The sequence below is a fragment of the Limulus polyphemus genome, unplaced genomic scaffold, assembly GCF_000517525.1.
Source record: "Limulus polyphemus unplaced genomic scaffold, Limulus_polyphemus-2.1.2 Scaffold3052, whole genome shotgun sequence".
Classification (NCBI taxonomy): Eukaryota; Metazoa; Arthropoda; class Merostomata; order Xiphosura; family Limulidae; genus Limulus; species Limulus polyphemus.
Window position 1 is genome coordinate 81,153 of NW_013668662.1, and position 15,366 is coordinate 96,518.

Here is a 15,366-nt window from a genome sequence, read left to right on the forward strand (position 1 = left end):
GGGGTGTGTGTCTATGAGGTAGTGTCCAGGGTCACTGATGAGGAGTGGAATTCTCCGAAACTAGTCTGGCTCATAGACGCACCCCCCCCCCCAATGAAATAATAGACCATTCCAAGCTTTAACTTGTTGTTAAAACAAATGTTTAAACAACTCTACTTATTCAATTATTAAGGGAAGAGTCAGCCAGGTGTGTTATTTACGTTTTGTATTAAAAAGGCTTAGTAGAATACAACTTGGGAAGAAATGAGCGCTAAATTCGTAGTTGTGTTAGATACACGTATTGACTCGATAACACAGGCTTGCGAATTTAAACTTCATAAAAGTTGTTTTGGTTTTAATAACGGATTTTCCATAATTCAGCTACGCAGATTTCGAAAATAATAATATTTTTTTTCTATCACGTAAGATTTTTTACAAATGGGGGGGGACTCTCACTTAGATCAAATTATTATTTCGTTTGCCACAGTGAACATTTTTTATTATTATGTTTGGGTTCTAGAACGATCCATAAGACTCACATCGCGACTGGTTTAGAAAAATCTATAGACAGTGGTTGTCAACATTTTAATGATTCACTTATGTAAAAGTATATATGAGGTGTTGTGAAAATCTGTACGTGATGGAGAAAAATGGATACCATTTTCGGATTCAGCGTACATGAATTACAGTAGAACATGTAAAAATTTCAAGACAATCGCAGGCCTGCGTAATCTGAGAAAGTGAAACATTAGCTCTTTGCTGTAATTTTGATTATAAAACTCATTTTAATATATTCTGACATTTAAGCTATTTTAGTTGTTATTAAATCACCAAGGTTTATTACTCAGATTTCTGGGTGAGTTACTTGTCATTTCTAGGGTAACCAATTAAAAAACCCAACAAAAAACCTGTAATTGAAACTGTGTGTCTAGTGCATGTAACCTCTGAAATGTCTAACAGATGTTATACTAAGTTTGTATAAAGTACTAAAAATAAACTGTATTTCTAATACAGAAATAATAAGATACCGTGTTACATTCTTATGCTACGAGTTTTTCTTAAACATTTTTTGTTTTACATTTGTAGACGAGTCACTGCCTTGTTGGAAATTATTGTTGCTGGTTTTTTTACTATCTTGTATACTACACTTAGTTGCAAAGTTATTGTTTCAGTTGTATAGTTTGCCTAAGTTACACTTCTTTAGACATGAAAACGGGTAATATGAAGAAAAACAAATTTTGTGGTTAAGTGTATAATTTTAGGTTAAGGGAAATAATCTCGAACTCATTCGTGGTAAGATCTATGCTCTTCTGTTTTAAAGACTATTAATCTCATGGGTTATCCAAAAGCCATTTCATCATGATCTCCCTTTCCGGTTACTCATGTAATGTCTTTTTTTTTTAAATCTTAAGTTATTAACAAAAGGCTGAAATAAATTGCTGTTTTCAACGACCAGGCAGATAAGCCTATTTAATAAAAAAGAAAAAAAAGAAAGTCTGGGTTGAGTGGTGGGTCGTTAAGGCAATTCAAATATTTAAAAACAGAAAGTTAGTATTTAATAAAGAATTAATCCGAAAGCGTGTAACATATACACATAACACTGGAAGACTTGGAGTGTGTGGAATTCAGGAAAAGACCATTTAAGATAAATTTAGAGATTAAACTAACAGCCGTGATCTTTCTTTGGGTTATCATTAATATGCCTCATTTGACTTCCTGCCTCTGGACCATTCTGGTTTGCTTCTTTAGCTATGCCTAGCCTGTCTTTAAATTTCAACAATAAAATGGTTTTGTCATCACTATGTGGCCATAGTGGAGTCAATATTTTCTCACACACTTATGAATTTGAGGCAGCTGTTGGTCATTGTAAATCGTTTATACAGCCAGTAACAGACACATAAGCTCGTGATGGTCATTTCGTTCTAGCATCGAGACCTTTTCTTCCTTCTATACAGGTCCCCTCTTTCCTTTTAATGCAATGTCTTCAGATTATTCCGCATTTGGACTTCTTCTATTCATGAACTTCCCATATGTGGTCCGCTACATCTTAGAGCGCCTTTTGAGAGTGAACTACAAGTTCCTTCATTTCTAGGGTGTGTTGGGTTAAGTATGCATTTGCTGTAACGGTTGTAGCCAAGTTGGTGGCTCTATGCCAGTTTACACAACATCTGTGATTCTACATGGTAATACTGGTAGTGGGCCTTATGGGCTATATAGCAGGCCTTAAACATCCTGGAATTGTCTCTTGTTGTGGCAAACTTTATCGTTTTTATAAATATTTATGCCTTCGAACTGATCAGTGGCTTGTTATCCATCTTTATATCAATGGTGGTTTCTATGATGTTTTTAAAAATTATGGCTGTTTTGTATGAGTCAACGCTTCTATATTGAATGATAGTATATGACTAGATGATACTTTGCATAATAGCTCATCATTTAATAAGGGGAATTTAAGTACATTTCTAGGTAGCACGAGAACTTTTAAAATTAAAGATAATAGGTTTATTTTATACTGGATGGTATTCATTACGTTGTCAATCTTGCGTTCCATCAGATCGTAAGGCGATAAAACATTGCTATTGAACTTCGTATGGTTTGTAGGAATATGCTGCTGCCATCTGTGGATGCCTCAGTAAAACAAAACTAAAAAAAACAAACAGTTTTGTTACTAAACGTAAAGCTGCATCGTGGGCTATCTGTGCTGTGTCCACCGCTGGTGTCCAAACCCGATTTTTAGTGACATAAGTTCTCAGGCTTACCGCTGAGCCACCAGGGGGCGAAACAAATAGTTAAGACATTTAAGTAAAATGAAAAGATGTGATATTGAGACTTATAATAAATAGCAAAACCCGTTGCTTCTGTATCTTACAATTCATTGAAAAGAACGAGAATTATGAATAAACTGACAAGAAACTATAAATAGTGAAATTAATTTATACATTAATTTTCTGGACGGGGAGGAACAGAACTGAGAGATTCACCGAAGAACGTTATCATTTGTGTTTAGCTGCTTCTAAACACGATTCCTCAGTTTAATGTTTCTCTACAGACGCCCCACGGTGGCTCAGCGGCAAGCTTGAGAGCATATAACGCTAAAATGGCGATTCCATACACGTGATGGGAAAGTGTTTATAGCCCTTTGTTGTGTCTAACTTTTCGCATTGATTGGCTCTTACATTATGTGTGCCCAACTCGAATTCTTGTTCAAAGAAGTGACAATTTCTATAATTATAGTTTCTAGAATTCAGTGGGACAATACATGCAGAATGATATAGGGTCAATTTAACCTTACATAAGTGGCCGTTTGGCTACTCGTGGTTACCAGTGTCGTACTCGGTTATATTGAATGACCGACCGAGTATTCTTTATATTTTGCCCACATAACTCTTCTTCTGTAACAAAGTGCCTTGCTTCTGACACGTGTGATCGTCAATAATAACCAACTTACATAGCTATCAGGACTCGGAAGAGGTGATGGTTTTAGACTGTCTTTGAAGGTATGTCAAACTTTGCCAGTATTGAAATATTGATGGTGTTAGAACGACTCAGTTACCACTTCTTTAAGAGCGTAACAAGACTGTACATAAGAGCCTCTCAAATTTTGTTTTGTTCTAAATGCATTCCACCAGGCATGCCAAATGAAGCTATATCGTTTAATATATGAAGTAAAGTTATCTGTAGAATGTGGCATAAGATATTACCATGCTCTAATAGTAATTTAATGTATCTCCTTTTCTATTCTGCATTGATCTTCTTCCCAGACCCCTCATAAATAAATGATTTTAGGGTTTGTTTGCAGTTAAGCACAAAGCTATACAATGATTTGTCTGTGCTATAACCTCCACGGGCGTCGAAACTCGGTTTTTGTGTTATTAGCCTGCATAATTACCTATGTGCCACTGGTTTGCATGATTTTAGCGAGATTTGCGATACTATTATTACAGATTTTTACAATCCTAACTTTGCTAGCCTCAGCCATATCTGTCACATTTCTTAACTGAATTATTCAGTATTTGTTTTCATTTTCTATTGCATAAAGACTATCTCCAAAATTGCGTAAAGTTTTACTAGTGCATTTACTATTTACAGTACGAGTTTCTTAAAAATGCGTCACTAACTGATTCTAGGGCGCTCATTTAGCAGATAATATCCTGTTAAAAACGATGCAAAAATAGGAATATAAAAGAAAGATTGGTACACAGCTAGACGTAATATCAAGACTGAAATAAAGCTCGAGGACTGGCCTTATTTGTCAGAGAAGATAAAAGTAGTAGTTTCAGTTGTTAAAAATAACCTTGCTAACAGTTTCTATGGTATTAACTTTTTAGCTTACTTCCTATAGGCACTAACTTATGGTTTAAGAAAGAGCAAACCCTTTAGCTTCTTTGTTAGAGAAGTTGATTGGCTTGTGAGAAGTCCTATTCGTGGATGATGTAAAAACTGTTTTTTCTACGTATAGTATTACTACTTTTGCGTCTTTTGTGAGCAAAATCGAATTACTCGCCTCGTAAGCCAAACGAGCGCTCTAACAAACTGTACTAATGTGTTAAACCCCAGCTACTGCTAGTTATTCACTTTTTAACAACTCAAATTACCTTAGTTTTTTGTTATCGGATGGCCTATTGACGTCATAGTTTTGAGTCTGTGTGTGTGTGTATCCAAGCCTGCAACATAACAATTCACAGACATTTTCTCATTGGTACAAGCTAGCAACCAGAGGGTTAATCTTACGTTTTGTATATTAAATTGATAATTTCATTTTACTCATTTCTTTGCCATCTGTTAGAATAAGTTAATATGTAGGCTGAAGAAATGGCTATGCTGGAAATGGGTGGTGTTTCTACAATGGTACTGAGGATGAACATTATATTTGATCTACAAATGCGCATAGGTGGAAACCATGCTCCTGTATTTGTGAAGTCTGACTTTCGGTTCGTCTTAGTTGATGGTATTGACTTTTAGTTTAAAATAGTCTAAGAGGCCATATAGTTTCTCTATTATACCAACTCTCTTTGTTTCTTCTTTTAGTTTTAAACAGTCCGAAAGACCATATTGTTCCTCTAGTATACCAACCCTCTTTGTTTCTTCTTTTAGTTTTAAACAGTCTAAGAGGCCATATAGTTCCTCTAGTATACCAACTCTCTTTGTTTCTTCTTTTAGTTTTAAACAGTCTGAGAGGCCATATAGTTTCTTTACTGTACCAACATTCTTTGTTTCTTCTTTTAGTTTGAAACACTATGAGAGGCCATATAGTTTCTTTACTGTACCAACCTTCTTTGTTTCTTCTTTTAGTTTGAAACACTATGAGAGGCCATATAGTTTCTTTACTGTACCAACCTTCTTTGTTTCTTCTTTCTGTCGCCAATCTCCTAGACATCTACTCACGTCTAGTTAATCTCTATTAAGAAGAGTTCTAAGTTTTGTGTTTAATTTTGCTTTCTGTTGGTTAGCAGGTCCCATATAGGCTTAGATTAGTTAGTAAATTTTTCTCTGCCCTAATCCATTTACTTTAATACTTAAGAAATTATTCTTAAACGTTCATTTGTTGAGGTTCTTTACAATTTCAAGACTAATATGCGTGATATAAGCAGGAGGTGCTTAATGACTCACCACCTTGCATTTGGTTGCTGGATAAGGTCTTGTTGTTATTTTAAATGACCAATGCCTTTCTTAGCTACGATTGCAGGCATACTTTTGTGTGGGCATTGGTGACCACAAGTGACCAAGTAGTTATCAAGATGTACATGGTCACTTCAATTAAATTTTGCGAAATCTCAGTATTCTTGCTCACTATCCACATAGTTTTGTATTTGTCAGTAGCCATTAACCTCCTATATGATTGATGACTGATGGTGTGCTGCTCCTTTGTACTATTCAGCATCTGATTGGCTTTTAACCACTTTATTAACAAGCGGAAATCACTCAACTAAGAACACCAAGTCGCATGTCCAATCTTCATGTAAAATGTCAACCAATAACTGCTTGGGAGTATACTGGCTGCCACTTCTTCTTCTGGGAGATCATTACTTTTATAGACTTCTTGTTATACGATGGGTGTTGTTGAAATGATATTCCTGTACTGGGATACTCTTTACTCTGTCTCCATGTTATTGTGACCCTAGAGCAAACCTTCACTAAAACTTACGTAATTTCTCCAACAGATTCCTACTGTAGTACCAATTTAAGCTAACATTAATTCAATACTAGATAAGGAAAAATTAACATAAATTCTGTATACAAAACCAAGAAATTTATAAGTGGTATCTATTTAACCTCATGAAAATCCAAACTAGACATAATTAGTAGCAGTTCAAAAATTTGGTTATTAAGTAAGTTTAAAAGGGAAATGATTCAACTGACATATTGAAAATGTAGACAAAAAAATGATAAAAAAGGTCAAGTATGTCTTTACAAATAAACATAAAGAACAAGAAACATATAACAACGAAAACAATGTAACAAAAGCCATGGCCATCTGGATCTTGGAACACTTCGGCTGGGCCTTAATTTTTGTTAAGTAAAGAGTGATCATTTTTGCGTTCAAACCTAAGACATATATAAATATATCTAACTAATAAATAACACTGTACTGTGTTTACGTGAATTTATATGTTGAGAGACAAGTAACGATTATCAATATTAAAGAATAATTTATTATCTGTAATTCACTTTATCTTTAACAAAAGTCAAGTTAGTGCCAAACAACGTGTAGATGAAAAAAACTAGGTCACATAGCAACAAAGGACCAAAATTACCAGTTAACCTTCTGCTTCCAAAACTAATCTTAAAACTAATATCTTTTTACCTTGTAGCCCAGCCAATCTTTAAAACAATATTTACACGATAATATTATCCCTCTGATATACAACCAAACAAACCAATGACGGGGTGGAGAGATCATGGTTTTTGGATACAGGCTACAATGTGAAATTGCACATATTATGATTGCTTGTAAGGAGAGATAAGCTGCTCAATGCACACCAAAGTAAAACCAAAATGTTGGAGTTTAAACTTTCGAACCTAAGTAAAAAATATATGTAGGCCTTAGCAAACAATACTATAATATAATCACTTCGTTGTTAAGCCTAATGACACACCTTAGACATTTCAGTGTTTTTGAAGTATCCGTTGTAGAAGTGTCACATATAAGTCATTCCGAAAAGCTAGGAAATTTTATATTTATGTCATTCATACAACAAGTTAAACAAAGACGTCATGTAACAACTCATATAGGCCAAACATAATTACAAAAAAAAAAGGAATTAAAATATATTTACATCAACATAGTATGCTTCTCAAAAATGATATAAATAAATATAAATAGTAAACAGGACCTACCGACAACTACTGGGGCTGTTCTTACATAATCGAATAATGGGATATTATGTCTGTCACTGTTATAATGCACCCACGGCCCTAAATACGACCGCACTTTTGGCGGTAACGGATCGCGAACCAAAAGTTTGCAAAATCGAAATCCGGTCACGTTAACCACTAAGCCATGCCCTGCCCAAAAAGAGTGACTATACGAATCAGTTAGAAAACACGATTTTGAAGATGTTTAAAAGGCGTATTTGTGAAAAGCATTGCCTAATTCGTATGATATGACGAAAAATAATAGGTACCTACCTGATGCAGAAGGTATGTTCTGTTCGTTCAGCCACTCTTGAAAGTCTAATCTGTATGTTCTGTTCGTTCATCCACTCTTTAAAGTATAAAGTGTATGTTCTGTTCGTTCAGCTACTGTTTAAAGTGTAAACTGTATGTTGTGTTCGTTAAGCCACTCTTTAAAGTATAAAGTGTATGTTCTGTTCGTTCAGCTACTCTTTAAAGTATAAACTGTATGTTCTGTTCGTTCAGCCACTCTTTAAAGTATAAAGTGCATGTTCTGTTCGTTCAGCTACTGTTTAAAGTGTAAACTGTATGTTGTGTTCGTTCAGCCACTCTTTTAAAGTATCAACTGTTCTAGAAGATCTGGACGTTTATATAGTGATGACAGCTTTCCTTTTATGGGCATATGTTAACAACATTCTTTGAATGCCTCTAAGCTGACTTGGTTTTCAAGGTGAACTTTCTCTTAGATAAGGTTATTTTTCTCACTTAGCTTGTTGGAAAAAGCATCAATGTAGGTTTTTAACCTTAGTGAATGAGTTGGTACGTGTCATCGACTTAAGGCACATCAAATATTGTAAGAACCGGTTGGTAAACATTCTGGGAAATCCACTTGCTTGTTAGACTATTATTATGGTTTACAACAATAGAAAGTGGCCATGAACTATATACACACATACGTACATATACAAAAACAGTCCAAAGCGGTTATTTATGTCTTATGAAAGTGTACCGGCGTCCCATTCGCACAACCATAAAAAATAAGATGAACACGTAAAAAAATTAAGTTAAGCACTGTCCGTTGACTATCATAATAACCGAATGTGTATTTTAGCCAACTCTAACAAATAAAAATAAAGCTACTATGATATACAAGTAGTTGGTCATGTAAAACTTTAATATCAATGATGTGGCTTAACAATAGATAAATAACTGTGAAATATACCAAACTTCACTCAGATTTGGCAATTTTAACTGGTTAAAGTCTGGGATGGATTCCTCTGGTATCTAATCATGTATGTATTGACAATGCACAGTAAAAGAATGGGGCATTACTTTTATCACCTCGAAGCAATTGTATCTATCTGTCATCAGCGAAATAGTAGTATTTGTTAAATGTTTTGAGAATAAGCTATTAATTTTTATTTCACAATTAATTAAAATTTCCTAAAATAAACAAAAGAGAACAAAATAAATAATATATTGTCAATTAATTTCTGATAAAAGAGTTAGCACACAGGATCACACACAAAAGTTGCAATGAATTAAAAAAATACCCAAAACTCTAGCGCTTTTTAATAGTTCACCCTTTTTTCTCCTGGAGAAGAACAGTAAACTATTCAAAAGCGCTCGAGTTTTGGGTCTTTTTTTGAAATTCATTGAAATTTTTCAACTTGAAAGTCATCTTTTGCACCGTGGTCTGAAAGATTAGGTCAGAAGCCCCTAGGGTTTAGGCATAGCCTTCCCTAACTTTGAATTACTGACCAGAGGGAAGAGACAGCCAGTCAGCAGCACTCGTCGCCATAAGAAGTTTGAGATGAGTAACAGGAGTTATTCACACTCATATAACGCTGAATTACTGACCAGAGGGAAGAGACAGCCAGTCAGCAGCACCCGTCGCCATAAGAAGTTTGAGATGAGTAACAGGAGTTATTCACACTCATATAACGCTGAATTACTGACCAGAGGGAAGAGACAGCCAGTCAGCAGCACCCGTCGCCATAAGAAGTTTGAGATGAGTAATAGGAGTTATTCACACTCATATAACGCTGAATTACTGACCAGAGGGAAGAGACAGCCAGTCAGCAGCACCCGTCGCCATAAGAAGTTTGAGATGAGTAACAGGAGTTATTCACACTCATATAACGCACTCACGGATGAAAGTACGGAACCCGTTAAACGGCATCACGTCTCGAACTTTAGACACCTGGAGTCGAAACGCTAACCACGTCTGGCCGTTTGTTTCGTTCAGGATATAAAAAATGTTTATCTTTTCATTAGAATGCCATTCAGCTAAACATATAAAGATTCTGTTAATCAACAACAGCGTAACAAGGAATAATGTCCAGAGAGTTAATTGCAACGAGTAAAATTATGAGAAACGGAAAAGTTACCAAGTATACAAGGTAAGTACACAGTACCTCAAAGTTCCACCAGGCTCAACATGCAGGTGAAAGCATGTCTTAGTCTACCAGTATCTTACTACGTTTTACACGGAAATGAAACAGAAAGGCCGGTTACTATCATATTAGTGTAGCAATTAAATGACTACGTAATTATGCCCCGTTCTGTACTTGATTTTCATATTATAATATATTTAATTGTGATGGCGATCTCAAATATAATGAGTAAAGTACGACGTGATAGGTGAAAACTGTGTTCAGTGAATGATTGGAAACGTATGATGTGATCTGACGAATCACGTTTCACCCCGTTTTTGTATTGACAACTGAATGAAAAAAATAATATAGAAAGTCACATGAGACACTAGACCCAATGTTATTTCAAAGGTGCAAGTTCCTGTAGGTGGTGTTATTGAGTGGGGAAAGTTCTTGTGGCAGAGGCTGGGTCCTTTGATTAGATCGGAAGGTCAAACAACACTCAAACTATACCTGAAGGTCATTGGTCACTCCATAATGTTTCAGTTCTATTCTGCCAGACAACGGCTATTCGAATACAATAACGCGACAATATACTGTGGTTGATTTTCCTGATATTAGTTGAAAGACACGATAGTTACTTCAGTCATTTTTCTTGGCGGCCACTACAATTACGTGATCTTAACCCAGTTGAACATCTTTGGCATAGACGTCAAACTAACCACTGAAATTCACTGCTGATATTCTTGAACCAACTGCAGACTCTGTCCTGGCCTGTTTATCATAGTGTGAGATACACTGAAAGGTCTAATAAGTCTAATATTGCTGAGGTTAATTTGAACAGTGTTCAAAGTAACTCCATTTTGACACACAAGCAATGGCAAATTCTTAGATATTTGACGGCAATTCATGCTTTTTTAATGAAACTAGTAATAGACAAGAATACAAGTACACAGTCTGTTACTTAACATCTAAGCCAAAATGAAAAGACTTTAGTAATGGACAAGGATACAGGTCCACGGTCAGTTACTTAACATCTAAGTCACAATTAAAAGGTTTACAATTCTATAATAACCTATGTACAGGTATAAGTTTGCAACAAAATCAAAAGCTTGACGTGAAGGCAGCCACTTTAAACCTTTCCTGCAGGATTATACTAGGATCCATTATATAAATATATAATATCCATTTATTCCATAAATGCTGAAAAACACCAATGAATATTCAAAAATAAATTATTTTTAACATTTCAGTGATATAAATCATGACCTAAGCATTTTCGCTTAAATTGTTTAAAATTAGCTCCGACCGATGGTAGCACAACAGATACCTTACACATAGTGTCAACAAAGTGAGGGTGTCACAAAAAAATCACAACGATAAGGAATCAGTTTAACATCTGTAACGTGTCTACTAATAAAAACAACAAAACTTTTTTTTAATTGTTAATGTATCCCTCAGCCACTAGGAACATAAATACGATCCGAATTAAAACAGATAATGACTTTAGCGTTTAGAAGTTGATGGTGGACAGTTTGTTTGTTTGTTTTGAATTTCGCGCAAAGCTACTCGAGGGCTATCTGCGCTAGCCGTCCCTAATTTAGCAGTGTAAGACTAGAGGGAAGGCAGCTAGTCATCACCACCCAACGCCAACTCTTGGGCTACTCTTTTACCAACGAATAGTGGAATTGACCGTCACATTATAACGCCCCCACGGCTGAAAGGGCGAGCATGTTTGCTGTGACGGGGATTGCGAGTCGAGCGCCCAAACCACCTGTCTATGCTGGGACGTTATGTCTTTACAGGGTTTGTTCTTTTATACAGTTTGAATCTTTTTCTGATATAGCATCCTTATACAGCTAACCTCTATATCCTAATTTGGGCATATTTTTACATTTAACTTGGACTGATAAGATGTAAACTTTACTTAAAATTAAGTTCAATAGGCATAATAACTTGCATTAGTATTTTTAGCTGATTTTATACGGCTGAGTCTTCTATACGTTATTATGGAAAATCAGCCAGTTTTAATCTCAGTTTGGAATTAAGCAATATTTCTTCCATAGACATCTTGGAAAGTTAGTTAAAGGTTTTTTTTCGTAGTCATAATCTTTTTTTTTGTTCTTAAAAAGATAGGTGAGCAATTTTATAGCAGTAACAGATAACAGCAGCTGTATGCCATAAAGTCACGTTTCTTGAGACATGATTACAAGTACGCAATCACTGAGTCAACGTGATTTAGTGATCAAAGGTCCCATTTTTAGTTCAGTGTTCCTGCGAAACAAATACCTGGTATTCTTCGCAGTGCCAGTATCAGCTGCTCGTGTGATTCTGTATACAGGGTAGTGTTTGCGTTTGTACTATACGTAATCTGTGTGTTTGTAGCGTAGCAGATCGTTGTGATTAGCATCGAAGACGACCTTCGTGCTTTCAAGTCCAGAAACAATGAGAACTTGTAAGGAGGTGAAGTTGTACATAATAATAACATTTTCTAGCTTTTTGTTCGGAGCACAGCTAGTAGCCAGTCATTTTACAAAATCTTTGGTGCTGTTGGCAGACGCTTATCACATGTTATACAATGTCCTCTCCCTCTTGTTGCTGGTTGTCAACTATAACCTGACCAAGGAAAGAACTCTGAAGAACACCTTCGGGTGGGCTCGTGTAGAAGTTTTCGGAGTGCTAGTAAATATCTTACTTCTAGTTGCTTTGTGTTTTCCTATCTGCGTGGAAGCACTCCAGGCGATGGTTCACGCTTCACATGAAAACACTCAACCTAGGTACCCACTAGGCTTGATAACCTTTGGTGCGGGTGGTTTGTGTCTGAACTTTATCTGTATAGCCCTGCTTGGAGGATACACACATCATCAAATCTGCTATTTCAGAGTTAATGGTGGCGACGTCCAGATCAACTTGGTACTGTGCACAGACGAAAATACCAGCAAATCTGACCAATTACAGTCAGTCGAAAAAATCAGATGCGCCTCATCAAATGACCAGTCATACAGCATTTTTAGCCACAGAACCTTGGAGTCCTCTAGATGTTTACGTCGAATGCTTGACTTTTTACGTGACTCGTGCAGTTGCTTTTTGGTCATAATGGTGGGTTGCTGTGTCCTTTATCTGGATAGTCAAGAGTTGAATAAATACGTTGATCCCGTTGCTGGTTTGGTCATTGTTGCTGTACTAATCGCTACCAGATATCACTTTATGAAGGAAAGTGGCATGATTCTCCTCCAAACTGTACCTGATTACATCGACGTTCAAGAGCTGACCAAGCGTCTCATGGCAAAGTTTCCAGTTATTCGTAATATACACGATTTACACATATGGCGACTGACCGGCGCCCACGCGATAGCTACTGTACATATAATCCTGGACTATCCTAGTGATTATTTAAATATTGCAAACCAGATGAAAAACTTCTTCCAGAGCGAAGGAATTGTTTTTGTGACTGTTCAACCAGAATTTTTTCAAGGTGCCGGATTTCTTCAGAGTATGGATTGTGTTCTCCAATGTTCAGAGTCTCAAACGTGTAGGGCTCTCACATGCTGTGGGCCACTACGAAGATCTTTCACGACAGAAGAAGAAGAAATTAACATCTCTATATGTCAGAGGAAACCTTATGTTAACAGCCCAGAAGTCTCAACTACTAGTCAAAATTATCAGGATCAGAATCATTCACAAAACTTGTGTGCCGAGGCTGGAAGACACAAAAAAAATACACCGGACAAAACTAACGTTGACTCTGATTTATTTGGCAGAGATTTTGCAGAATATATTTATTATTTCGAAAACTTAGAAAACAGTAAGGAAACAACTGTGTGACACTTAGAAAAGATAAAAGTGACAAATCTGTGAAACCTGGAAAACTTCAAGGAAACCAGATTGAAATAATTGGAAGAAAAAAAAGAAGGGGGGGGGATGATCGTTGTTGCCACAAGATATATACCAAATTCATGTGACAATTCAAAAATTATAATGGCCACATGAGAAATGACACCTGAAATACAAAAAAAAAAAGAATCGATGTGAAATTTGAGAAAAAAAAAAGACATAACAAGAAGTTTGAATGTAGTAAGACTGAGGAACGTAATGAAAATCATTTGCAGTTTGGAAAGTGGGGATCACATTGTGTGTGTGTATCTGATCCCTTACACAAAATATTTTTACCCCAGGAAAAACGGAAGAAAATAGTGCGTGGTTCACTGAAAAGCGTAAGAAATGTGATTTACAAGATTGGATGTTTTAACAGAAAATTAAGTACGATGCAGTGAATAACGTTTAAATGTGATGTATTAAATTATGATGTTATGAAGACATGGTTATTAAGAAACTAAGATCTTATAAAATAATAAGCTGACTATAAAGATTAGAAGTAATCAAACAATAACAAAGATCAACGAGGAAAATCCTGTATAATAAACTAACTAAAGATATTTAACATTTTGCATCAGTACACTAGAGGATTAAAACTTATCATGATTAGATTCTATTCAATTATTGGTTGTGTACCTTTACTGTTAACGATGTTTTCGACCTTAGTCAAAAATCTGCGCCATGAACTGAAAAGAATATGTTTTATATGTGATTTACAAAGAATTTAGTACAATAGTGTGTACCTTTTTTAACAAGTAACCAATTTGGGATATGACACCGATCAGGCCGTGTAGAAAGTTATAAGAACATTTAGGAATCTTCTGCTGACACTTGGAAGATGATTTAAAATCTCTGTTGAACGTTAGAAAAATCATAAATACCTTAGTTAATGTGACAGTGATAAGAAAGAAATTCGTAACAATATAGTTATAGAATACTTAAAATTATTATTTTTATTTTTGTTTAACGCAAACTGAAGTTTATTATGAGACATTTATATAAACGTAAATATAATCACGACCTATATCTCCAGGATGTAACTTTATTTGCTCAAAATTGTGCTATTATAGCTTCGTCAACAGCTATCGATATCCTACAAGTTCATTAATCCAGTTAAATATCCTGGATAAACTGGATTAGTGAACTTGTAGGATATCGATAACTCCTGACGAAGCTGTAATAGAGAAATATTGAGCTAATAAACTTACATTTTGGAGATATAGGTCATGATTTTATTTAAGAATATTAAAAATGTTGATTTGACCAACGTGTTGAAAGTCTCATGTTGAGACATTTACTGAACTGAACGAATGAGGAAATTGCTTGTTTATTATTAAACAATATCGTGTGATTAACATACGGTAACACGAAAACTTGGATTTTTGCTTCTAGAAACTAACTTTTGTAACAATATGGCGACTTTTCAAACAGTAGTGAAAGTGTTAAGATATTGTAGACCTAATTTAAAAAATATAAGATATCAGATGATATTCTCTGCTAAATCCTGTAATCTAACAACCGGAAAAGCAGTTGAATTAAGTACTTACAGAGTGAATGAAGGTTGAAAGTCTGAGTTTCGACTTAAAAAACAGAGAATCACAGAATTCTGGAATTCCAACTATTCGGACAAACGGCATGCAAAATCCTACGCTTGAATTTTACAATTTGACTTAAATAACCTCAGTTGAAGACTATTGGTCAATAAACGTTCTTTTATGTACAATTCCTGTTCATTGTTATATTTAAAAACCATGCGCTAAAGAGTGTAAAGAACCTATAAGTTTAAAGTTCTCGCTAGAGT

At 35.4% G+C, this 15,366-nt stretch overlaps 3 protein-coding genes across 4 annotated transcripts in view; 2 read left to right on the forward strand and 1 right to left on the reverse strand.

Moving 5' to 3' along the window:
• Positions 1-7,922, reverse strand: part of LOC106468553 (techylectin-5A) — a 14,542-nt gene extending 6,620 nt beyond the window's left edge. Inside the window, exon 1 of the mRNA XM_022396888.1 lies at positions 7,609-7,922. The gene's annotated coding sequence lies outside the window, so the exon portion shown is untranslated. The remainder of the gene's footprint in view (positions 1-7,608) is intronic.
• LOC106468555 (juvenile hormone acid O-methyltransferase-like) overlaps positions 1-15,366 on the forward strand; it is an 84,948-nt gene that overhangs the window by 34,420 nt on the left and 35,162 nt on the right. The window contains exon 1 of one of the 2 annotated variants that reach the window (XM_022396889.1): positions 3,220-3,476. The exons of the other annotated variant lie outside the window; for it this stretch is intronic. The gene's annotated coding sequence lies outside the window, so the exon portion shown is untranslated. Of the gene's footprint in view, positions 1-3,219; positions 3,477-15,366 lie in introns of those variants that run through there. 2 annotated transcript variants of the gene reach the window in all.
• Positions 12,258-13,514, forward strand: LOC106468554 (zinc transporter 1-like). The gene has a single exon (XM_013928988.1). The coding sequence runs from the start codon at positions 12,258-12,260 to the stop codon at positions 13,512-13,514; it is 1,257 nt and encodes a 418-aa protein (XP_013784442.1).